Source organism: Canis aureus, chromosome 35, assembly GCF_053574225.1.
Source record: "Canis aureus isolate CA01 chromosome 35, VMU_Caureus_v.1.0, whole genome shotgun sequence".
Classification (NCBI taxonomy): Eukaryota; Metazoa; Chordata; class Mammalia; order Carnivora; family Canidae; genus Canis; species Canis aureus.
The window spans coordinates 3,016,184-3,039,990 of record NC_135645.1 but is presented as its reverse complement, the minus strand read 5'-3'; the positions used below and the strand labels follow the sequence as shown (position 1 = coordinate 3,039,990).

Here is a 23,807-nt window from a genome sequence, read left to right as displayed (position 1 = left end):
CCGGGCCCGGGCCTCCAGGCCCAGCTTTACCGCGGGCGGCCGCCGAGTCGCGCGGTCCCCGCCTGCCAGCGGCCGCAGCTCCAGCCTTCCCCGCGGCCCGGAGAGGAGGGCGAGGGGGGAGGGGAGAGAACTTCGGCTGTGGCAGCTCCGGCGACGGCTCCCACCCTTGCGCCTTTCTCCTCTTCCTCCCCCTCCTCCTCCTCCTCCTCTTCCTCCTTCTCTTCCTCCTCCCAGAGCAGTCGAGACGCAGACATGCCGCGGCTAGAGCGCCGCCGCGGTCGCCGCCGCCGCCGCCCGCGCGGTGCATTGTGGGACGCCTCGCGCCCCGGCCGCGCTCGGCGCGGCGCCCGCCCTCGGCGGCCCTGGGGGCGGGGGGGACCCGGCGGGGAAGCCCCGGCGCCTGCGTGTCACTGCGCCCCAGCCGCGGGGCCGCCGGGCGGGCCGGGAGGGAAGGCGTCCGAGCGACCTCGGCCGGGCCGGGCCGCCTCCTCTCTCCGCTCTCACCCGCCGTCCCCCGGCCCACCTGTGCTCGTGGACCCCGCTCCGCAAACCGGCCAACGCCGTCGGGGCCCGCACCCCGGGAAGCAGGAGGTGAGAACCACCCGGCTCCTGGGCAGGTGCTGCTCAGGGCCCCGCAGGTGTGCATCCCCCCCGGCCCCCCCCCCGCGCTTCACCTGGGCCCCCTCCCCCGGAGCTTCACCTGGGCCCCCCCCCGCGCTTCACCTGGGCCCCCTCCCCCGGAGCTTCACCTGGAGCCCCCCCCGCGCTTCACCTGGGCCCCCCCCGCGCTTCACCTGGGCCCCCTCCCCCGGAGCTTCACCTGGAGCCCCCCCCGCGCTTCACCTGGGCCCCCCCCCGCGCTTCACCTGGGCCCCCCCCGCGCTTCACCTGGGCCCCCTCCCCCGCGCTTCACCTGGACCCCCCCCGCGCTTCACTTGGGCCCCCCCGCGGCGCTTCACCTGGGCCCCCTCCCCCGGAGCTTCACCTGGAGCGCCCCCCCCCGCGGCGCTTCACCTGGGCCCCCTCCCCCGGAGCTTCACCTGGAGCCCCCCCGCGCTTCACCTGGGCCCCCCCCGCGGCGCTTCACCTGGGCCCCCACCCTGGCGATTCACCTGCCCCCCCCCTCCGCGCTTCACCTGGGCCCCCCCGCGGCGCTTCACCTGGGCACCCCCCTGGCGATTCACCTGGGCCACACACACCCGCGCTTCACCTGGGCCACCTCCTCCCAGCTTCACCTGGGCCCCCCTGGCGATTCACCTGGGGCCCCCCCAGCTTCACCTAGGGGCACCCCTCCCCCGCCCTCCCCCGGGGGCCGGCCAGGCAGACGGAGCTGCAATCGCACCGCCGCCCCTCCCCTGGGGGGTCCTTTAAGTGACCTCAGCCAAGCCGTGGCCCTCTCTGAGGACGCCCTCCTTCAGCTGAGGCTGAGCACCCGGCCTGAGCCGGGCCTGAGCTGCTCCGCTCGCCTCGCGGGGACGGCTCCAGCGGCTCCTCTCTGGTCCCCACCTCGGGCAAGGTGGACCAGGCCCGCCGCCTAGACCTTGAGGGATCCGGAGCCTCGGAAACTCACCACGGGACGAGGCGCCTTCCTCGCCGTCTCCTCCGAATCCCCCGAAGATGTGTTCAGCATCCCTCTGCGATCCGTAACCGTAAGGGAAAGGAAAGGGGTCACAGTGTCTGTGCGACCATTTCTGGAGTTCTCCTTCCCTCGTCCACGCCCACCTTCCCACCCCTTTGCCAACTGCACGTTCATTGGAATAGTGCTTTTTGGCGAAACTCCAAACTCCCGCATTCTGCGCTTGAGATGGCACTGAACTAGATTAGTGTCTGCAAGGTTAATGTTCCCCCAGGCCGAGCCTTAGTAAATCGGGAGTTTACAAATAGCGGAGGCCCCCGAGGTTCAGCCTAATTTAGACACAGGTAACTAAGAAGAGCACGGATAAGCCAGAGTTCCAGCATCAGCTCTCCATGTGATTTGTCCAGTCGAAAATACAAATTTTCATAAGATGATGGTGCATCTCGTGAATGCTAATTGCAACAAAACAGTGACACAAGGTAAGGCAAGAGACAGTTATCTGGAGGACAGCCTTCTGGCAACTTCTAGCATCTGCAATGACATGGAATTCAGATGTTAGAATATAAAGCACCTCTGGCAGCAAAGAAACAGACTGAATATTAGGTAATAGGAAACTAATAACTGAAAAAGTATTGAAGGCCTGGCAGTCCCACTCAGTGGGTTAAAATTGGTTAGTTTGCCGTGAGGAGTAGATCTAGTTCTCTGCTCAGCACCACAACAGAAACAATAGAGAAACAATTGCCTAACAAGGGCCGACTAAAGAGCACCATAAAGGCATGACATCAGGAGTGATGATGGGGGGACGCCTGGGTGGCAGTGGTTGAGTGTGTGTGCCTTCAGCCCAAGGCATGATCCCTGAGTTGTGGGATCAAGTCCCACATCAGGCTCCCTGCATGGAGCCTGCTTCTCCCTCTGCCTGTGTCTCTGCCTCTCTCTCTCTCTCCCTGTGTCTCTCATGAATAAATGAATAAAATCTTTAAACAAAAAAAAAAAAAAAGAGTGATAATGGGGACCAAGTTTATGGCTTTTCTAAGTCAAACTTCTGGAAATATTTCTCAGCCCCAGTTTGCTTCTCCATGCCCCTCTAGCTCACCTCCCCAAATGCCAGTCTTAGGCATTCAGCCTCCTTCCTTTCCTTTTTTCCTTAAAGTTTGAAAATAATTACAGACTCGCAAGAAGTTGCAAAAATACTACACTCATATTTACCCTTTACCCAGCCTCCCCTAAAAGTGACATAAAGTTCAAATAAGATGTCAAAACCAGGGCAGCCCGGATGGCTCCGTAGTTTAGCACCGCCTTCAGCCCAGGGCGTGATCCTGGCGACCTGGGATGGAGTCCCACGCCGGACTCCCTGTGTGGGGCCTGCTTCTCCCTCTGCCTGTGTCTCTGCCTCTCTCTCTGTGTCTCTCATGAATAAATAAATAAAATCCTTTATTTAAAAAAATGTCAAAACCAGGAAATTGGTGATGGTATATTACCTCAAACTAGACCACAAAACTTACTTACCTTTTTTTCTTTAAGTCTGCATTTGTGTGTGTGTGTGTGTGTGTGTGTGTGTGAAGTCTTATTCCATGTATGGATTTGTGTAACCACCACTACAACCAAGAGCTAGAACTGTTCATCCCCACAAAAGAACTCCCACCTGCTACCTTCTTATATTCACAAATCCACCTCCCCTTCCATACCTCCTATTCCATCCCTGTCCCCTAGTAACTACTGTTTTTCATCTCTATAGCTTTGCTATTTCAAGAGTGTTATATAAATGGAACCACACAGTATATAACCTTTAAGTTTGATGTGTTTACCTAAACAGAATACCCTTGAGGACCAGCCAGACTGTTGCAGATAGCAAACATTCACTTCTTTCTATTGCAAACTAATACCCTATTGTATGTACCAGGGTTTGTTCATTCCCCAGGTGAGGTACAGTTGGGTTGTTTCCAGTTTTTTTGCCATTACAAATAAAACTGCTATGAACATTTGTGTACAGGTTTTTGTGTGAACTTAAGTTTTCATTTTCCTGGCATAAATGCCTTGAGAGTATGATCAGTGGGTCATGTGGTAAGTATGTATTTAATTTTTTAAGAAACTGTCACTATTTCCCAGAGTAGCTATATCATTTTACATCCCCACTAACGATGTATGAGAGATCCAGTTTCTCCCCCATCCTCACCAGTACTTTGTATTATCACCCTTTTTTGTTAACTGTTTTAACTGGTATATAGTTCTCTCTTCCCAAAACTGACTCCTGAACAGGATGCCAGACATCTCTGTAACTCCTCCTTTCCTTGGTATGCTTTTTTTTTTTTTTTTTTTTTTTTTTTTTTTTTTTTTTTGGTATGCTTTTAAATAAGCATACAAGATCACAGGCCCTTTTTGTTGAAGGATTTCATCATGTATCGCTGTAAAGAAACACAACTCTTAAGGGTAAATTATATTTCTTGAAACACTTAAGTTTATATAGCTTATGTCTCTTTTGACACTTTTTGAGATAGCTCCAGGAAACCTCTGTTAAGTGGGCCTAGAAATGTCTTCTGGGAGATGTCCACATTAGACTAAGCTGCTCAGGACACAGTCCACAGGTAGCAAACTTCAATGCCCAACAAGCCAAGCAGGTAACATGAATAGATGACACAAGCCAGATGCAAAGACAATTGACATTGGAGGGACTATGAAGAGCCAGAGCTAATCTGAAGGGCACAGAAACAAACTACTCATTTCCAGCTGATGATTTCCAAGTGGGATGCGAAGATCAGAAAATGAAGAAAAATCAGGAATCTGAATTTTGGGGTGAACTCTCCCAAATATCGGTGTTGGCAACTAATTCCACTTTAAAACAGGGAAGCATGTCAGACAAAACAGGTCTTTGGGTCAGATTCAGCCTACAGCCAGCATTGTATCTTTTTTTTTTTTTTTTTTAAGATTTTATTTATTCATGAGAGACACAGAGAGAGAGAGGCAGAGACACAGGCAGAGAGAGAGGCAGGCTCCATGCGGGGAGCCCGGCGTGGGACTCCATCCCGGGACTCCAGGATCACACCCCGGGCCGAAGGCAGATGCCCAACCGCCGAGCTACCCAGGGATCCCCCACCAGCATTTTATCTTATCTGATGTGGACTAACCCAGAGAAGGCTGGCAGCACTGCCCTGACGGGGAATTCTGAGTGCCTCCCAGGGCCTCTTTCTGTTCCTCTGGTTCTGGAATGGCTTCTTTCAGCCTTGTGCCTCTGGCTTCTCTTGGAAAGGAATGTACCCTCTCTTGTCCCCAAAGACTTCACGAGGTCTTCAAAACCTATACCAACCATCTTCCAAATTTCCTGGACTTCCCAGGCTCAGGAGTATGTGGAAGCACTATCTTCTCTACCCATGTGGTTGCCTGCGGCACAAGCTATTTGTGAAGGCTGTTTCTACCTAATGGGAAAACGGGCTTCTTTTTTGCAATGCTCTAAATCCATAGCCTTGGGATCCCTGGGTGGCGCAGCGGTTTGGCGCCTGCCTTGGGCCCAGGGCGCGATCCTGGAGACCCGGGAGCGAATCCCGCGTCGGGCTCCCGATGCATGGAGCCTGCTTCTCCCTCTGCCTGTGTCTCTGCCTCTCTTTCTCTCTCTCTCTCTCTGTGACTATCATAAATAAATTAAAATTAAAAAAAATTAAATCCATAGCCTTGTCAGAGATTGGTCCAAAGGAGCCTGCCCCCCCACCACCACCACCACCCCACTACATCTTGTCATTCCTACTAGACCCAGGGAAACGGCTTTTCCTGTTCCCATGGACCATCTTTTCCTGAGACACCTCCCCCTGAGTTCCTGCTGCAGATCTGAAGGGCATTTCACATCATTGATATGTTCTAAAATTAATGACCAAGATAGGGAAACAAATTAAGTGCTCATCAACAGATGAATAGGTAAAGAAAAGGTAGTGTGTATATATGCAATAGAATATTTATTCAGGCTTTAAAAGGAAGGAGATCCTACCATTTGTGACAACATGGATGAACCTAAAGGACATTGTACTAAATGAAATAAGGCAATCACAGAAAGACAGCTACTGCATGATCCCACCTACATCAGCTATCTAAAATAATCTCATTGAAAAAAAAAAATAAAAATAAAAAAAAAATAAAATAGTCTCATTGAAGCAGAGAATACAAAAGTGGTTGCCAGGGGCTGTGGGGCAGGGGAAATATGGACTTGGTATTCAATGGGTATAAAATTTCAGTTATGCAAGACAAATAAGTTCTAGGGATCTGCTGTACAACATTGTGCCTGTAGTTAACAATAAGGTATTGTGCATTTCAGAATTTGTTTTCTTAACAAATCTCAAATTAAATGTTCTTACTGCAAAAAAAAAAAAAAAAAAAAAAAAAGAGAGAGAGAGAGACAAATAGACAAGGAAACTCTGAGAGGTGTTGGATATGTCTACTCTCTTGAATGTGGTCATGGCACCGGGGTTTGCATGTGTCCAAACCCAGCAAATTGCACTCATCAAATATGTGCAGTTCTCTGTATATTAATCACACTTCAACAAAGCTGTTAAAAAACATTTAAAAAACATGAATGGCCTACTCTCTCCTACTCAGGATATATAGTTTAGGTGGTTAATCCCTCCACCTCCCTGGAGCATCTGAGTACTGAGTGATGCTAATTTTCATCAGCTGGGAAATAACTACAGTTTTCAGGGATTCAAGGGAAGACATGAGTGAAAAGTCAAGATGCAAAGGAACACAAGAATGAATGAAAAGAAGGCCTTAGGGGCGCCTGAGTGGCTCAGTGGTTGAGCGTCTGCCTTCGGCTCAGAGCATGATCCCAGGATCCAGGATCGAGTCCCACATCAGGCTCCCTGCATGGAACCTGCTTCTCCCTCTGCCTATGTCTCTGCCTCTCTCTCCGTGTGTCTTTCATGAATAAATAAATAAAATCTTTAAAAAGAAAAGAAAAGAAGGCCTTGTAACAGAATCATATTGGCAGGAAAGGAAAACATAAAGTCAAACATTATGAGGATAATATCCTATTAGGACCTGGTGGTTAAATCCACAGCTGCAACTAACCCCTCCTGGATTTGAATCCTACCTCTACCATTTACTAGCTTTGCAACCTTAGCAACTTTACTTCTCTGGGCTGTCAAGTGCCCCATCTAGAAAATGGGACTAATAATAGTACCTTCGTCTTAGAGTTGTTAAGAATAGCAAGTATTAATACATGTTTTAGAACAATTTCTGGCGCAGAGTTGAATGTTCTGTATTTTTTCGGATACAGATGGTCCCTGACTTCCAATCACTTGGTTTACGATTTTTCGACCTAATGGTAGTACAAAGGCAATATGTATGCCAGACTTCAAATTGTGCAGTTTGACCTTCTCCCGGGCTAGCAGTGTACAGTGTGATGCTCTCTCGTGATGCTGGACAGCGGCTCCCGGTCAACCACAAGACCAGGAGAGTAAGCAGCAGGTATGCTTACAACAATTCTGCACCAGGTGACCATTCTGTTTTTCACTTTCCCTACAGTATTCAATAAATTACATGAGATATTCAACATCTTATTATAAAAGAGGCTGTTGTGCTAAACGGTTTTGCCCAACTGTAGACTAATGGAAGTGTTCCAAGCACGTTTAAGGGAGGCTAAGCTACGACGTTCAGTGGATTGGGTGCATTAAACGCAGTTTCGATTTATAGTATTTTCAACTTACAAAGGGTGTATCAGGACCTAATCCCATCATAAACTGAGGAAGATCAGCGTTATTATTCCTGTTCTTGTCATTGTTATTGTCACTGCTAAAAGGGACACAAGTATGGTGCTGAACCAAATTTCCTAAAAATAAAATTTAATAGGGAAAAAAAGTCAGTTCCGCAAGTGGATTGAGGCAAGGGAAAAGAGAAACTATACAAGTACTCCCTCGAAGATTATTTCCATGGAGAAGTATTTTACAGAATGTTTAGCATGGGGAATAAAAACATTATATGATAGCTAGATGGAGCTAGGAAAAAAACTAAGCAATTAAGCTGCAGAGAAAATATGTAACATTATTCAAAGAATTTATTTCTGAGCATAATCTTTGCCTGAATAATTTTATTTATAAGGCTGATGAAATTGGTCTATTGTGAAGATGCTTGCTATTTTCTACTCAGAAAATACCAATAAATTAAGTTCCTACCTCTTCTCTCTCAAAGTTCAAGCAGAATGAAGAAAAATTAACTACTCATATATATTAAAGCTGTGGGTTTTATAAAAAAGAAAGAATGGCAATTGGAAAGTTTTATTATTCTAGAGCTTTCAAAGATTTCATACATTTGCTGACTGCCAGATAGTGCAATATAACGCCCAGATGAATTTTTCTTTTTTATTTTTACTATTTTCTTATCATTTATTTTTATTTTTTTAAAAGATTTTATTTATTTATTCATGATAGACATAGAGGGAGAGAGAGGCAAAGACACGGGCAGAAGGAGAAGCAGGCTCCATGCAGGGAGCCCGATGTGGGACTTGATCCCGGGACTCCAGGATTGCGCCCTGGGCCAAAGGCAGGCGCTAAACCGCTGAGCCACCCAGGGATCCCCTGTTTTCTTATCATTTAAATTTAAAAAACATGTCACAGGGATCCTTGGGTGGCTCAGCAGTTTAGCGCCTGCCTTCAGCCCAGGGCGTGATCCTGGAGTCCCAGGATCGAGTCCTGCATGGAGCCTGCTTTTCCCTCTGCCTTGTGTCTCTGCCTCTCTCTCTGTGTCTCTCATGCATAAATAAAAAATCATAAATAAATAATAAAAAGCATGTCAGAATTTTGGACTTCCCAGAAAATATTAAAACTACCCTGTCCACTGGAAGGCCTGTGCAATAGAGTGTAGACATTTTCATGTGCTACACCGAACACCTAATACTGTAAACATACTATAATGATAATGTCTCACATGGAAAAAGAGAAAATGCTGGGGTAGCAGTAAGCCATAGCTTTTTAAAATGTTTTTAGTTAAGCTTTGAGGAGAAAAAAGACTTTTCCCCTAAAGTATCATGTATGCACCTACAACACCCTGATCACTTTCTCTCCTGTGGACTATATGGATAACCTGGATCACCTCTTAGAACTGGTCCTAGGGGCACCTGGGCAGCTCAGTCGGTTGAGCATCCAACTCTTGGTTTTGACTCAGGTCCTGGTCTCAGTGTCATGAGATGCAGCCGGGGTCCTTGCTCAGCTCAGAACCTGCTTGAGACTCTTTCCTTCTCCCTCTCCACTGCCTCCTACTCCTCCCCCCTGCTCAAGTACACACACAGGCTCCCTCCCTCTCTCCCTCTCTTGCTCTCAAATAAATATATAAAATCTTTAAAAAAAAAAAAAAACTGGTCTTAAACTTTAGCTGCAGTGGCTGCACTGCTACGTGTGTATACATAGGACATTGCACATTGCACATATCCTTGGATCACCACAGTTTGGCCCCCCTCCCAGCTCCCGCTGTATAGTATGACTAGTTAGCAAGTTGGTGACCTACACAAAGGGAGATACAGCCATTTAATCTCTTGCCAGACATCACCCTCTTAGTGCAATGCTGAACAGGTAGGTCTCTCTAAAGAGCTCTTGCTACCTCTGCAGCCAGTCAACTTAATAGTTTGCTTTTTTTTCCCCCTGGGTTTTTGTTTTCCTTTCTTTTCTTTCTAAATGAGGTGTGAAAAAGCTCTAGGTTCAGTTGAAGTTCCTGATGAAGAAACACACCTGAGATTTTTTTTTCAGTGATAAAATCTGCATATTTGTATTTCAAACAATGTTGCCAAAACTTGATGTAAATTCCCTTTTCCTTTTTTCAGCTTAATGAATTCAGCCTAAATCTTTATAACATGTGTTCCATGTCTTAAGAATATATGTACATTAACAAACAAACAAACCTGGGCACCTGAGTGGCTCAGTCAGTTAAGCGTCTGTCTTTGGCCCTGGTCCTGATCTCAGGGTCCTGGGATGGAGCCCCACATCAGGTTGCAGCTCAGTGGGGAGCCTGCTTCTCCCCCTCTGCCCTTCCGCCCAGCTCGTGCTCTGTCTCTCAAATAAATAAATAAATTCTTTAAAAAAAAACCAAAAACCTACCCTGTTGCTAAACAATTGTGGACATAACACAGAGAAAGTTTGTTTCCCAAAAAGTGACCATTTTCCTAGCTACCGATGTTCACTATAAACATTTATTACAAACCCACGTATGTGCAAGGCTCAACAAAAGAGGTAAAAGAGGTACAGGGTTACCCTAAAGTTCATCAGCTCTGAGGTAACTATGGTTTGAAGGGATTCAGAGGAAGAAATGAGTGAAGGTCAAGATGCACAAAAGCACAAGAATGAAGTTCTGGGGGGGAAGCTGTGTCACCCTTTCTTTGATAGCGATAATTGATGTTGCATAAAGTCAACCATTTTACACTTTCCTGAAGAAAATTATATAGCTATGTAAGCTTCATTCTTCCCTTATGAAAAAGAGGGGAAGGGAGGAGCTCAGAAATCAGCCGATTTGGGCTTTAGTTTTGTTCCTAAGAAAATGTTTCAATGTCACAGCTAAAGTCATTACCCGTTTAGCCTCAGACCCGCTGCCATCTGAGTCTGCACGTGTGCCCCGCAGACCTCTAGCAAGGATGGCTCTGGCATCCAAAATCCTGGTGTCCAGGGGGATCCCTGGGTGGCTCAGAGGTTTGGCGCCTGCCTGAAGCCCAGGGCGTGATCCTGCAGTCCCAGGATCGAGTCCCACATCAGGCTCCCTGCATGGAACCTGCTTCTCCCTCTGCCTGTGTCTCTGGCTCTCTCTCTCTCTATGTCTATCGTGAATAAATAAAATAAAATCTTAAAAAAAAAATCCTGGAGTCCAAAGGGAGGGCTCCCAGTCAGCATGGAGCTGGTAATATTTGGGGCATTTTGTTTCAAAGGCCAGAGAAGTGTGCAGCGTATTGGGAAAGTTTTCTTTTTTTTTTTTCTTTCTAATGTTTTGGTTGTTTACAAAATTAAACATCAGTTATTTGGAATTTCCATTTATACCAAATATCACAGTCCCCGAGATGCCAGGTAGTAGAGCTATTACAGAAAAGAAATAGTTGGGATGCCTGGGTGTCTTATTTGGTTAGGTGTCTGCCTTCAGCTCAGGTCATACTCTCAGGGTCCTGGAATCAAGCCCTACATCGAGCCCCACATCAACCCAACATCTTCAAGCTCCTTCCTCAGTAGGGAGTCTGCTTCTCCCTCTCCCTCTGCTCCTCCCCCTGTTCATGTGCGCCTCTCTCTCTCTATCTCAAATAAATAAATAAAATCCTTTAAAAAAAAAAAAAAAAAGAAAAGAAAAAGAAAAGAAAAGGCAGCCCAGGTGGCTCAGCAGTTTAGCGCCGCCTTCAGCCCAGGGCGTGATCCTGGAGACCCAGGATCGAGTCCCATGTCGGGCTCCCTGCATGGAGCCTGCTTCTCCCTCTGCCTGTGTCTCTGCCTCTCTCTCTCTCTCTCTCATAAATAAATAAAATCTTTAACAGAAAAAAAAAAGTGCACGTTATACCAACTCTCTTCTATGCGAGACCTACATTAGGACCTGTTCTGGTGACTGAAAGAAATCCAAAGGGGATTTTCGCTTTTACCAAAAAAGGCAAAAAGTGAAAAGAGAGTTCAGGGCTCGTTCTGCAGCGAGCTGTCACCCGGCAGCACGCACCCTTGGCCCCTCAGGCTCCTTCCCTGGGGACTACACCCAGCATCTCAGCATCCAGCTGCCACAGCTCTGAACTGTGTCTGTGACCACCTGTGCTTTCTCTCAACTTATTCTGTGCATCCGTTAGCAAGATGTGTCCCTAAGATTTCAGAAAGGCCTAAGAGAAGTAATTTGGGGGGGGGGGGTCTGATAATGCTCAAAACTTTTTTCATATACATTTGTGGCAATTGCTTCCTTGCTTTATACCGTTTCAGCTTACAAGTTTTCGAAGGAATGCTCTACTTCCAGATACTGGGGGGAAGAACTGGGCATAATAAAATGACATTAAATGTACTGAAAACACGCATGGGGTATGGATTTTAATATTAATTCAAATATTTGATATTGACCTTATAGCTACTTCACACTGAGTAAGAGAAAACATGCCCAGATCTGTCTCCCCTCTGTGCTGTAGCTTTCCCTACAAACCCCGTCCTCTGTCACCAGAGGGACCAAAAGTCTCTTAGGCCACAGACAAACATTTTACCTCATTTATGACCTCTTCCTGGGCAGAGAAGAGAGAACAATGTCATGTGAAGCAAAGACATTAGAATTTGAGCCTACCTGTCTCAAATAGCAAAACCAAAGGTAATGTCCCCAGGGCGAGGAACAACCCTCACTGCTGTCACTCAACTATGTTTTCTGAATGGCTGGTATGTGTCAGACTACGTGCTGAGTGTTAGTAACATTCGTTTCCTTGAGAAATCTGTGTATTTGTTTTCCTATTCATTAACCAAATTAATACTGCTTGTCTGGTACCAGACACTTAATACCCGAAGTGCCATGGTAACTACAACACTCCCCCTCCCCAACAGGAGCCGGCAGTCTTTGGTGGGAGCACAAGATATGAAGACGACCCTTGCTTCAGGGGGATGCACTCTGAGCCAGGGAAAAGCAGGGGATCCCAGACCCAGCTTCTCGATGACTTCTCCCAGGTGACATTCATGCTGGACCTGAAAGGAGGTGACTTGGGGGTTCTGGTGGAGTTCTGGACCAAAAAGGACCAAAAGGAAGCAGAATGCAGTAGAGTCCTAGAGCCAGAGAGCTCAGTGCAATAACTGGGACCTGCCAGTTATTCAGAATGAATGAGCGCAGGAAGTGGTAAAGAGAGACAGAGAGAAAGAGGGGGAGACTGGGCTGGTGGAAAGCACCAGAAAGCACCACAGTGGCTCACAGGCCCAGCAGAAGCATCTAACCTTTGTCCTGAGAGCAGGTTTCCCCCAAAGCACGGCTGGGGTGGCAAGGAAGAGGAGTGTAGGCGGTACACAAGCCAACACTTTTTGTTGTTGTTGTTGGTAGTTAGTAGATTTAATATGCATTTGAAAAATATATGACTCATGCATCTGACATATCACTTCTCTTAGATTACTGCTTAAGGTGAGGCTGAGTGACAAGAATGATTCAATTCATAGGCAAAATATTAAATATGATCTATTAGAGTTGGTACATGAATAATCATAAATGACTGATGTTGGGGAAAACAGCCTAAGACCAAGAGAGTTCCAGGGGAAGATTTCATGCAGGGAAGCAACCTGAGCCAACTTCCGAGTTGGAAGGAAGACTCTGGCTGTAGAGAATGCTAGAGTAGCATTTGTCAAACCTCCACTTACAGTCCAGACTCTGAAACCAAGTTTAAAGCTGTAACTGGCAGGGAGTTTCTCAGTGAAATATAATGGGATCGAATAAATAATATCACACAATATCACATATAACACGACACACACGGATACACATACTCGCAGTGGTGTGTTCATTTGTTCATTCACTCAAGTACTTTGCACAGAGCATATACCATACGCGAGGCACATAGAATCCAGCTGCTGAACACGATAGCGTCCTTGGGCTCACAGGGTTGACACATTGGTGAAGCGAGGACACAATGAGACGGCAACCAAATACATACATAAGACAATATTCTTTTTGCAGGAAATTTTTTTAAAGATTTTATTTATTTGAGAGAGAGAGAACAAATGGATGAGGAGCAGAGACAGAAGCAGACTTCTTGCTGAGCAGGGAGCCTGATGCATTACAGGCCTCAATCCCAGGACCCCAGGATTATGACCTGAGCCAAAGGCAGACACTTAACCAACTGAGCCACCCAGGCCCCCCTGGTGTGCAGGAAATTTCTACATACAAAAGACAATTTAAAAGATGGTACGCTTTTGGTTTTTTTAATTGAATTTTTTAAATTTAATTTAAATTCAATTTATTAACATATAGTGTATTACTAGTTTCAGAGGTAGAGTTCAGTGATTCATCAGTTGTGTATAACACCCAGTGCTGGGATCCCTGGGTGGCGCAGCGGTTTAGCGCCTGCCTTTGGCCCAGGGCACGATCCTGGAGACCCGGGATCGAATGCATGGAGCCTGCTTCTCCCTCTGCCTATGTCTCTGCCCCTCTCTCTCTCTCTCTCTCTGTATCATAAATAAATAAAAAATTAAAAAAAAATAACACCCAGTGCTTATTCCATCAAGTCTCCTCCTTAATGCCCATCACCCAGTTACTCCACCTTCCCACCCACCTCCCCTCCAGCAACCCTCAGTTGGTTTCCTGGCTAGGAGTCAAAGATGGTAAGATTTTAAAGGCAGTAAATCCAAGAGAGGAATGTCAGCTCCACATAGGGTGTTTCTCACTCTGTGTCTCAAGATTAGAAATAGTGCCCAGAACATAATAGCTGCTCAAATATATCAGTGGAATGAATGAATGAGAGATTTTGTTGGTTCAACTTAAGGAGTAACAATAGAAATTAAGAGAAATAGATGGGTTCAGGGCACTAGGGTAGCTCAGTTGGTTAAACATCTAACTCTTGATTTCAGCTCAGGTCATGATCTCACGGTCGTGTGATCAAGCCTGGCATCTGGCTCCACGCTCAGCAGGGAGTCTGCTTGAGATATTCCCTCTCTCTCTCTCCCTCTACCCCTCTCCCTGTTCATGTACTCACTCTTGCTCTCTCTCACTCTCTCAAGTAAATAAAACTTTAAAAGAAGAAATATATGGGCTCAAGGATATATTTAAGAGATAAAATATTTAAGAGATAAAAATATTTAAGAGATAAAATACACAGGGCTTAGTGTGCAAAATAGATTTAGGGGCTGAGAGACAAAAAGAAGAGGAACTGGCCTATTCTAGACATAGTAACCAGAGTGATCATGGGATTTCTCCACTTAAACCCTCCCACGGCTCCCCACTGTCCTCAGAGTAAAACCCAAAACTTTACAATGGCAATCAGGCTATACGTGATCTGACTTGGGTACCTCCCTGACCTCATCTCTAATCATCTCCCCCTCGTTCTCTCTGTTCCAGCCGCACTGGCCAACTTGCTGTTTCTCAAACCCCCAGTTCAATTCCTGGACAAGGCTTTGAACTTGCTATCCTCTCTTCTTGAAATGCTATTTTCCCAAATATTCATATAACACAGTCCTCGTCCTTGGAGGTGTCTCCTTCTTCATAAGATCTATTTCTGACCGCCCCCTCTAATACCACAATTCACTCTCCATGGCATTCCTTGGTCCACCTGCTCAGTTCCCCCAACGGCATTTATTGTGATACATATCTCACTCTAACACGGTATATAATTTATTTATTATCTTCATTGTCTGTTTCCCCACAAGACTGTAAACTCTCCTAAAGCCTGTAACACTGCTTGGCACATTGCAGGTGCCCCATAAAATGTTTATTAAATAAAGAAATGAAAGATGACGCTTAGTTTTCTGGTTTGAGTAACCGGGTGGATGGTGACTCACTGAGGCAGGAAACACAGGAAGATGAGGGATTTAGTGGGAAAAAGCAGTTCAGTTTGGGACATGCTGCCTCTAAGTGTCTTTGAGACCAACACCCAGGTGGGAATGACGTTTAGGCAGTTGCATTTATGGGCCTGGCGCTAAAAAGAGGGTCACTGGAATATAAATTCGAGGGTCTCTGGATTACAGATGGCATGTGAATGAGTGTCACTGGCAAGAAAATGTATGTAGAGAAGAGAAGAACTTTGAGAAAAAGTAGGAAGGGAGAGAGACAGCATGGTCGGGAGAACCCGTGAAACAGAGAGAAAGAAGAAACAGGGAATGAGGAGGAAAAACAGGAGTTGTGAAAGTCCATGGGAAACTCCTTCTAAGAAGGAAGTTATATTAGTTTTCTGCAGCTGAGGAACCATTACCCCAAAACTTAGTGGCTTCAAACAATGCACCTCTAATATCTCACTCTTTCTGTAGGTCACGTGTCCATGTACCACTTAGCTGGGGCCACAATCAGGGTGTTAGCCAAGGCTGTCGTCTCATCTGAAGGGCTGACTGGAAAGGGACCCCCTTCAAACTGTTAGCAAACTGTTCCTATTATTGGCAGGATTCAGCTTTCTGAGAGCCGTTTGGACAAGGGCTCCTCAACTATCTCATCCTTCTCAACTATCTCACAACCCAGGAGCTTGCTTCAACAGAGCAAATGCTCAAGAAGACTTGGGAAAAGTGTAAGCAAGTCTTTCATAACTTAACCTCGAAAGTGCCACGTCATCCCATCTCACTTTTGTCTTACTCTCTTCATTAGAACAAAGTTCCCAGGCTCAGCCCACACGCCAGGGAAGGGGATTACAAAAGGGAGTGAATACTAGGAGGTGGAGATCACTGGGATCCATTTTCCAAACTGCCTCCTGCAGAAGATATGTCAGCAGTGTTAGGTGTCGAAGAGTAATCAAGTATCCAAGGGATCTGGCAATGAGGGGAAGCCATTTGTTATTTTACAGAGAGCTAGCTTACAGTCCCGTAAGCCAAGGCCAGATCATAATATACTGAGGAATGAATCTGAATAGAAGAAGTAGAGACAGCAATCTGAAACAATTCTTTCAAGATGCTTAGATATGAAGAAAAGGATAGAGATAGGGTGGCAAAAGGAAGGAATGATGGGTTTTTAAAAAAAAAAAATGAAAGAGATTTAAACGTGTTTAAATGTTATTGGGTAGTCATGAATAGAATGGAAGAGATTGTGGTCAGTCAGAGACAAATCACTCAGACAGTTCAATAACGAGTAGAGAAGACCAGTAGTGAGTCTAAGAGAAGATGATGAGGGCCTAGATAATCGCCTTTTATCAAGCCCGTGCTGTGCTGTCCAGGCTTATTGTACTATCTCTATTATCTCACTTAATTCAACTCTCAAAGGTAAGACCTTTATCACCATTGTATAGATCAAGAAACAGGCCTAGAGAAACTAACTCACCCAATGTCACATAGTAAATAAGAGGAGTAAAATTTTAAATCAACCTGTAAGCCTGTGGCTCTCAAAGTGCAGCCCCAGACAAGCAGCAACAGCTAACAGGAACTTATTAAAAATGCAAATGATCAAGTCCCACCCCAGACCAAGTGAATCCGAAACTCGAAACTCGAGGGGTAGAGACCAGTGACTTGTGTTTTAACATGCTCCAGAGAACTCTGAAGTCTGAGCAGCACTGCTCCAGGTACTACTACCTCTCAAGGCCCAAACTAGGGCGGGTGAGAGAATTAGTCAGGAAGTTAAGGGAGAGTATCAAGGTAAAGAAACCCAGGATGCCTTCTAGGTTTCTAGCTTAGATGACTGACAGAGAAATCACCAGAAGAGGGAGGAGGTCTGGTAGAGAAAGATGGTGAATTTAGTTTTGGACAAGCTGATTCTGAAGTTCCTGTAGCCACAGGTGGAGCTATCTAGCAGAGTCAAGTGGTTGAAAGACAGGCCATGACAGACAGGCCTGCCCCTAATATTTGCAGGGCCTGGGACAAGAGTAGAAGTTACCATACAGGCATACGAGCATCTAAATATTTAAAAGTTGTAAGTCAAACTAACTTATTGTTAAAATATTTGGTCTCTTGGGATCCCTGCGTGGCGCAGCGGTTTAGCGCCTGCCTTTGGCCCAGGGTGCGATCCTGGAGATCTGGGATCGAATCCCACGTCGGGCTCCCTGCATGGAGCCTGCTTCTCCCTCTGCCTGTGTCTCTGCCTCTCTCTCTCTCTCTCTCTCTCTCTCTCTCTCTCGCTGTGTGCCTATCATAAATAAATAAAATTTTAAAAAAAATAAAAAATAAAATAAAATATTTGGTCTCCTTTTACCCTGACCCACGTATCTTCATGATGACAAAAACTGTTAAATCATGCATAAATCAATGGCTTTTATACGACTGAACGTTGGCAAAATGGCCAGGACACCATGAGAGTTATCTTGATCGGTTGGCAGTTAGGATAAGTCATAATAAAATATATACATAATTCATGAATTGCTGTTTATTTCCTCCGTGAAATTTATTTTTTCATGTCTTCATTTCAGCAAAATTTTCAATAATGTTATAATGAGGTTTTTCACATAATTTGTGTGCAATTGATAGTGTGATTCAAAAAGTTTAAAAAAATAAATGTAATAATATTCAAAGTACCCAAAATTTTAAATAAGTTGTCATTAAAAATGTAAATCAAAGAAATAGTAGTCTTTAAATATCATCCTTCATATAAGTTTCTCAAAGTTCTTTTCTTCAAAACTATTCAAAACTATTAAAATTAAAAAGCAAAATACAAATTATAATTATTATCAACCATTTAAGTCAAAACTACTGGAAGTTGAAAGTTTTAATTTTCTGACAATTTAAGTCTTACTGAATATTTTTATCAAGATAGACTTATTATCAATTCCAGCAATGTTCATTTTTTAGTTATCTTCTGCTGCATAACAAAGCACCTCAAAACTTAGTGGCTAAAAATAATCTCTTAATTTCTCATCATTCTGTGGATTGGCTGACTGGTTCTTCTTTTAGTCTCTCTTAGGGTGGCTCAGCTGGAGCTGGGGGGTCTAGGATGATCTCATTCACATCTGTGAGGCCTTTGCGGGAATGGCTAGGAGGCTGGGACATCTCTCTCTACATGGTTTCTCATCATTCCATAGTCTGAGTGTGCCTTTCTTATATGATGATCGGATCCCAACAGGAAAGCAGAAGTTGCTAGATCTAAGGCCCTGTCCCCAAACCGACACAGTCTCTTCTGCCCTGTTCTACTGGTCAAAGCAAATCATAAGGTCATCCCAGATTCAAGTGGAGAGAAACAGACTTCTCTCTCTCTCTCTTTTTTTTTTTTATATTTTATTTATTTATTTATTTATTTATTTATTTATTTATTTATTTATTTATGAGAGAGCACGAAGGAGAGGAAGAAGCAGACTCTGTGCTGAAAATAAGTCAATCAGAGAAAGACAATTATATGATCATATGATCTCACTCATATGTGGACTTTAAGCAACAAAACAGAAGATCATAGGGGAAGAGAGGAAAAAATGAAACAAGATGAAATCAGAGGGAGAAAAACCATAAGAGATTCTTAATCATAGGAAACAGACTGAGGGTCCCTGGGGGGGAGGTGGGGGTGGGGTGGGGCAACTTGGTGGTGGACAGCAAGGAGGGCACCTGGTGTGATGAGCACTGGGTATTATATGCAACTGATGAACCACTGACCTCTACCTCTGAAACCAATAATACGTTATATGTTAATTAATTGAATAATAATAATAATAATAAAAAGACTACGCTGAGTACAGAACCTAATGTGGGGCTCAATCTCACAACCTTGAGATCTTGACCTGAGCTGAAATCAAAAGCGGGAGGCTTAACACACTAAGCCACCCAGGCACCCCTCCTTTTTTTTAAAGTAGGCTCCATACCCATCATGGGGCTTGAACTCACAGCCCTGAGGCTGAGTCCCATGCTCCACTGACTGAAGCCACCAGACACCACAGATGCCAATTCTTGATGGGAGAAATGGCATGAGTGAACAAAGATGGGAAGAATTCTTGGCAGCTATCTTTGAAAATAATGTACCACAAGCCATCTGGTCGGTTATCTACAAAGCCTCACACATGTTATGCCTAGATCTACATATAAACAAGTTTAAAATTACCCTATTAAATGATAGGATATACGATTAATAATAATGTTTAATATTGTAAAATTCCTCCGTCACTCTGTGCTACTACTGGGGAATACCAAGAGAATCACAATTTAGAATGTGGAGAGTAGCAAGAAAATGATGTTCAGCACTACTGGGAAACACTTTGTTATGCAATAATCTATTATACTCATGCAGTCTGAGAAGGATTTGACAAATTAATTGTCTAAATACTTACCCTGCTCCAATCCTCTCCAAACTCAGAAGCAGCACGCATCTCCAATGTCAGAAGCATAAGTTTGGAGGCAGTTGCTTTTTATTTGAGGAACACAGGGCAAGCAAGGTGGAGAAGGGTTTCCCTGGGACCTGAACAGTGCTAGTTAGCAGAGAGGATGTTTAGAGATACAGGTGACACCATACCTGTGCTGAGTGCTGGATCCTGAACGATAACGGTGCCTAGGGAGTCCTCAATGAATTTACACTGTCTGTGTTTGCACAATCAGGGGCCATTAAAGTACATAATCTAGGGCAGGACCCTCTCGTCTAAGTGTAATGGAGGTGCTGGGTAGGTCCCATTGGAAAGGGGTAACGGGAGATTGAAAGACAGAGAATCCAGGAAGAGTGGTGGGAGCGAGAAGAGTTGTGGGCCAACAGAGATGAAACTCTGGGGAATAGACACAATGTTTATAGAATAGAGGGGCTGAAAAAGCCATCAACAGAGAAAGTGACTAAATTATGGCATATTCATTCTATGAACTATTAAGGAACGCCTTTCTCTCATTCTCTCCATCCCTCTGTCTTTGTTTCTCTCTTTCTATATATGAATGGACCAATTCCTAAAGTAAAACAAAATAAAAACAACCAACAAGGTGTTGAATAATAAGTATAAGATTACTTACATAATATTTATGTTTTTAAGATTTAGTTTGTTGGAGAGAGAGCTCAAGCACATGAGTGGGGGGCAGATAGAGGTAGAGGGAGAGGGAGAAGCAGGCTCTCCACTGAGCAGGGAACCTGAGCATCTCGGGGCTCAGTCTCAGGAGCCCAAGATCATGACTTGAGCAGAAGGCAGATGCTTAACCAACTGAGCCACCCAAGCGTCCCAACTTATATTTATACCACACACACACCTGCATAGAAAAAGGACTAGGGACGCCTGGGTGGCTCAGTGGTTGAGCATCTGCCTTCAGCTTAGGTCATGATCCTGGAATCCTGGGATCGAGTCCCACATCGGGCTCCCTGCATGGAGCCTGCTTCTCCCTCTGCCTGTGTCTCTGCCTCTCTCTCTGTGTCTCTCATGAATAAATAAATAAAAGTTAAAAAAAGAAAAGAAAAAAAGAAAGACAGACAGACTAGAAGAAAATACACCAAACTGCCAAGAGTTTGGAAGTGCAAAGGCAAATTTTCACATTTTATTCAGCAACTGAGAATAATTTGTTGCCTCTGAACATGAGTTTTCTTTTATGTAAAGCAGAGATAATAGTCACCTTATGGAGTTCTTTCTTAAAAATTGAGACATAATTCACTCACCACAAAATTCACCCCTTTAAAGGATATCACTCAGGTTTTTAATACATTCACCAAGTTGTGCAGCCATCACTACCATCTAATCCAGAATGTTTCGCCACCCCATAAAGAAGCCCTATACCCATTAGCAGTCATTCCCTACTCCCCCCTTCCTTCTAATCCCTGGTGACCCCTAATCTAATTTCTGCCCCTCTGGATCTGGCTATTATGGACATTTTATATAAATGGAATAATATAATATTTCAAGGCTCAGGGCAGCCCAGGTGGCTCAGCGGTTTAGTGCCGCCTTCGGCCCAGGGTGTGATCCTGGGGACCCCAGATCGAGTCCCACGTCGGGCTCCCTGCATGGAGCCTGCTTCTCCCTCCTCCTGTGTCTCTGCCCCTCTCTCTCTCTTTCTCTCTCTCTCTCTCTCATAAATAAATAAAATCTTAAAAATATATATTTCAAGGCTCATCCATGTTATACCATGTAACAGTGCTTTATTCCTTTTTATGGCTAAATAATAGTCCATGGGATGAGTGTATCACAACCTGTTTATCCATTCATCAGCTGACAGGCTTTTGGACTGTTTCCATCCTTTTGCTACTATGAATATTGTTGCCATGAAAGTTCCTGTACAAGGTTTTTTTGTGAGCATGTGTTTTCATTTCTCCTGGGTATATATCTAGGAGTCAAATTGTTGAGTCATATGGTAACTCTATGTTTAACTTTTGAGGAACTGCCAAATTTTCTTTTCTTAAGATGTATTTATTTATTTTAGAGAGAGAACACGAGCAGGGGAAGGCTAGGGGGAGAGGGAAGGGGATCTTAAGCAGACTCTGCACTGAGCACAGAGGTCCACGCAGGGCTCGATCTCACGACCCTCAGATCGATCTCATGACCATGTGCCACCCAGACGTCCCTTGCCAAATTCTTTTCTACAGCAGCAGTACTATTCTACACTCCCATCAACAATGTGTGAACGTTCCAATTGTTCCACATCTTGTCTACATTTGGTATTGTTGGTCTCTTTGAATCACAGCCATCCTAGTGGGTGTGATGTGGTATCTCAGTGTGGTTTTGATTTGCATGTCTCTGACAGCTAATGATGTTGAGCATCTTTTCACACGCTTATTTTCCATTTGCGTATCTCCTTTGGAGAAATGTGTATTTCTTTTGCCCATTTTATTTATTTTTATTTTTATTTTTTTAAACATTTTATTTATTTATTTATTTATAAGAGACACAGAGAGAGACAGAGAGGCAGAGACACAGACAGAGGGAGAAGCAGGCTCCATGCAGGGATCCTGACGTGGGCCTCGATCCCGGGACTCCAGGATCACGTCCTGGGCTGAAGGCGGTGCTAAACCGCTGAGCCACCCCAGCTGCCCTCTTTTGCCCATTTTAAAATCATATTGTTTTTCTCTCCATTACACACTGGATATTATCATATAGGATATATACTGGATATTAATCCCTCATCAGATATGGGACTTGTGAATATCTTCTCCCATTCAGTGGATCATCATTTCACTTTCTGGATAGCGTTCTTTGAAACACAAAAGCTTTTCATGTTGATGAAATCCAAATTATCTCTTTTTTAAAGCTGCATTGATGTCATAGTCTGAAAAATAATGCCTGAGGTAAGGTACCAAGGATTTACTCCTACGTTTTCTAAGAGTTTTAGCTATAAAACTATATGTTTTAGCTCTTACATTTAGGCTGTTGATCCATTTTGAGTTAATCTTTTTTTAAAAAAAAAGATTTTATTTATTTATTCATGAGACAGAGAGAAAGAATCAGAGATGCAGGCAGAGGGAGAAGCAGGCTCCTCGCAGGGAGCCCGACGCGAGACTCGATCCCAGGACCCCAGGATCACACCCAGAGCCAAAGGCAGACACTCAACCACTGAGCCACCAGGTGTCCCTGAGTTAATCTTTACGTGTGGTGATAGGTCATAGAGTTCTTATGCTGATTCTACAAAATGAATATTGCATACCCCAAGGCATATAGTAAGCTCTCAATGACTGGCAGTTAGTATTATTGTTGTATGATTTGTTTTTAGAAACCACCAAACACACAGTAGTTATTGAACAAAATGCAAAGGAAGAGCAATCTTATTATTCTGTGGTCACACCTTCTTTTTTGAGAAAAAAACAATCACTCACACTGATTGCCCACCTTATTCACCATCTTTGGCAACTGCTGCTTGTTTCTTTTTTTTTTTTTTTTTTTTTAAATTTTTTATTTATTTATGATAGGCACACAGTGAGAGAGAGAGAGGCAGAGACACAGGCAGAGGGAGAAGCAGGCTCCATGCACCGGGAGCCCGATGTGGGTTTCGATCCCGGGTCTCCAGGATCACGCCCTGGGCCAAAGGCAGGCGCCAAACCGCTGCGCCACCCAGGGATCCCCTGCTGCTTGTTTCTGAAGGATGAAGACTTGCCTTAAGTAGAGACTTCACAGCAGAGGCAGTTCCCAAGGGCGCCCCCAGCACCATCCTGGGAAATGGGCTACCTCTGGCACAAGCACAACCCTTCCCAGGGTGACTGCACAAGAAGGAAAACATGCATTTTGACGTAAGCGTGTGTCATGAAACTTCCCCGTTGCATCCTTGGGTTTCCATTTTCACACGATTGTGTATTTCTTCATAGGAGTTTCATGTAGAATTAATTAACTTTTGAGGATTCACCTACTGCCCAGATGCTCTGATCATCTGTACTCCAGCTACCCAAATACGTCAAATACCTTCTCTGAATTTTCCGTATTCCCAGTGGCTCCACACAGGTCTGTCTTTGGGATAGTCTTGCTGAAACCTCAGTGTCTTTGATGGGAGGGTGGGGTACAGTTAGGGTGGGGTAGGGGAAACTTTGCCCCCAGAGTACATTTGGCAATGTCCAGAGACATTTTTGGTTGGGACAGCTGAGGGAGTACTACTGGCGTCCAGCGGGTAGAGACCAGGGACACTGCAAAATATTCTGCGATGCACAGAACAGCCCTCCAAAACAAAACTTATCCAGCCCCAAATGTCACTTGTGCCAAGGTTGAGAAGCCCCAACTAGCTGAGAGGTGATTAGGCCCCCATGTTGGACTAGGGCAGCAAGATGGGATGGTTCTCGAATCAGACACGTCTGGCTTCAAACCCCAGCTCTACCGCTGAGC

At 44.9% G+C, this 23,807-nt stretch overlaps 2 protein-coding genes across 3 annotated transcripts in view; one reads left to right on the top strand and one right to left on the bottom strand.

The window, feature by feature from the left end:
• Positions 1-260, bottom strand: part of ZNF148 (zinc finger protein 148) — a 121,514-nt gene extending 121,254 nt beyond the window's left edge. The window contains exon 1 of one of the 2 annotated variants that reach the window (XM_077884080.1): positions 31-260. The gene's annotated coding sequence lies outside the window, so the exon portion shown is untranslated. The remainder of the gene's footprint in view (positions 1-30) is intronic. The other variant, XM_077884077.1, reaches the window with a different exon arrangement.
• Positions 253-15,491, top strand: LOC144305096 (uncharacterized). Its single transcript, XM_077883770.1, has 3 exons — positions 253-591; positions 12,073-12,220; positions 14,561-15,491. Exons 1-3 carry the CDS (start codon positions 253-255, stop codon positions 14,668-14,670), a joined length of 597 nt encoding a protein of 198 aa, XP_077739896.1. The 3' UTR covers positions 14,671-15,491.
• Positions 15,492-23,807: the final 8,316 nt, after the last annotated feature.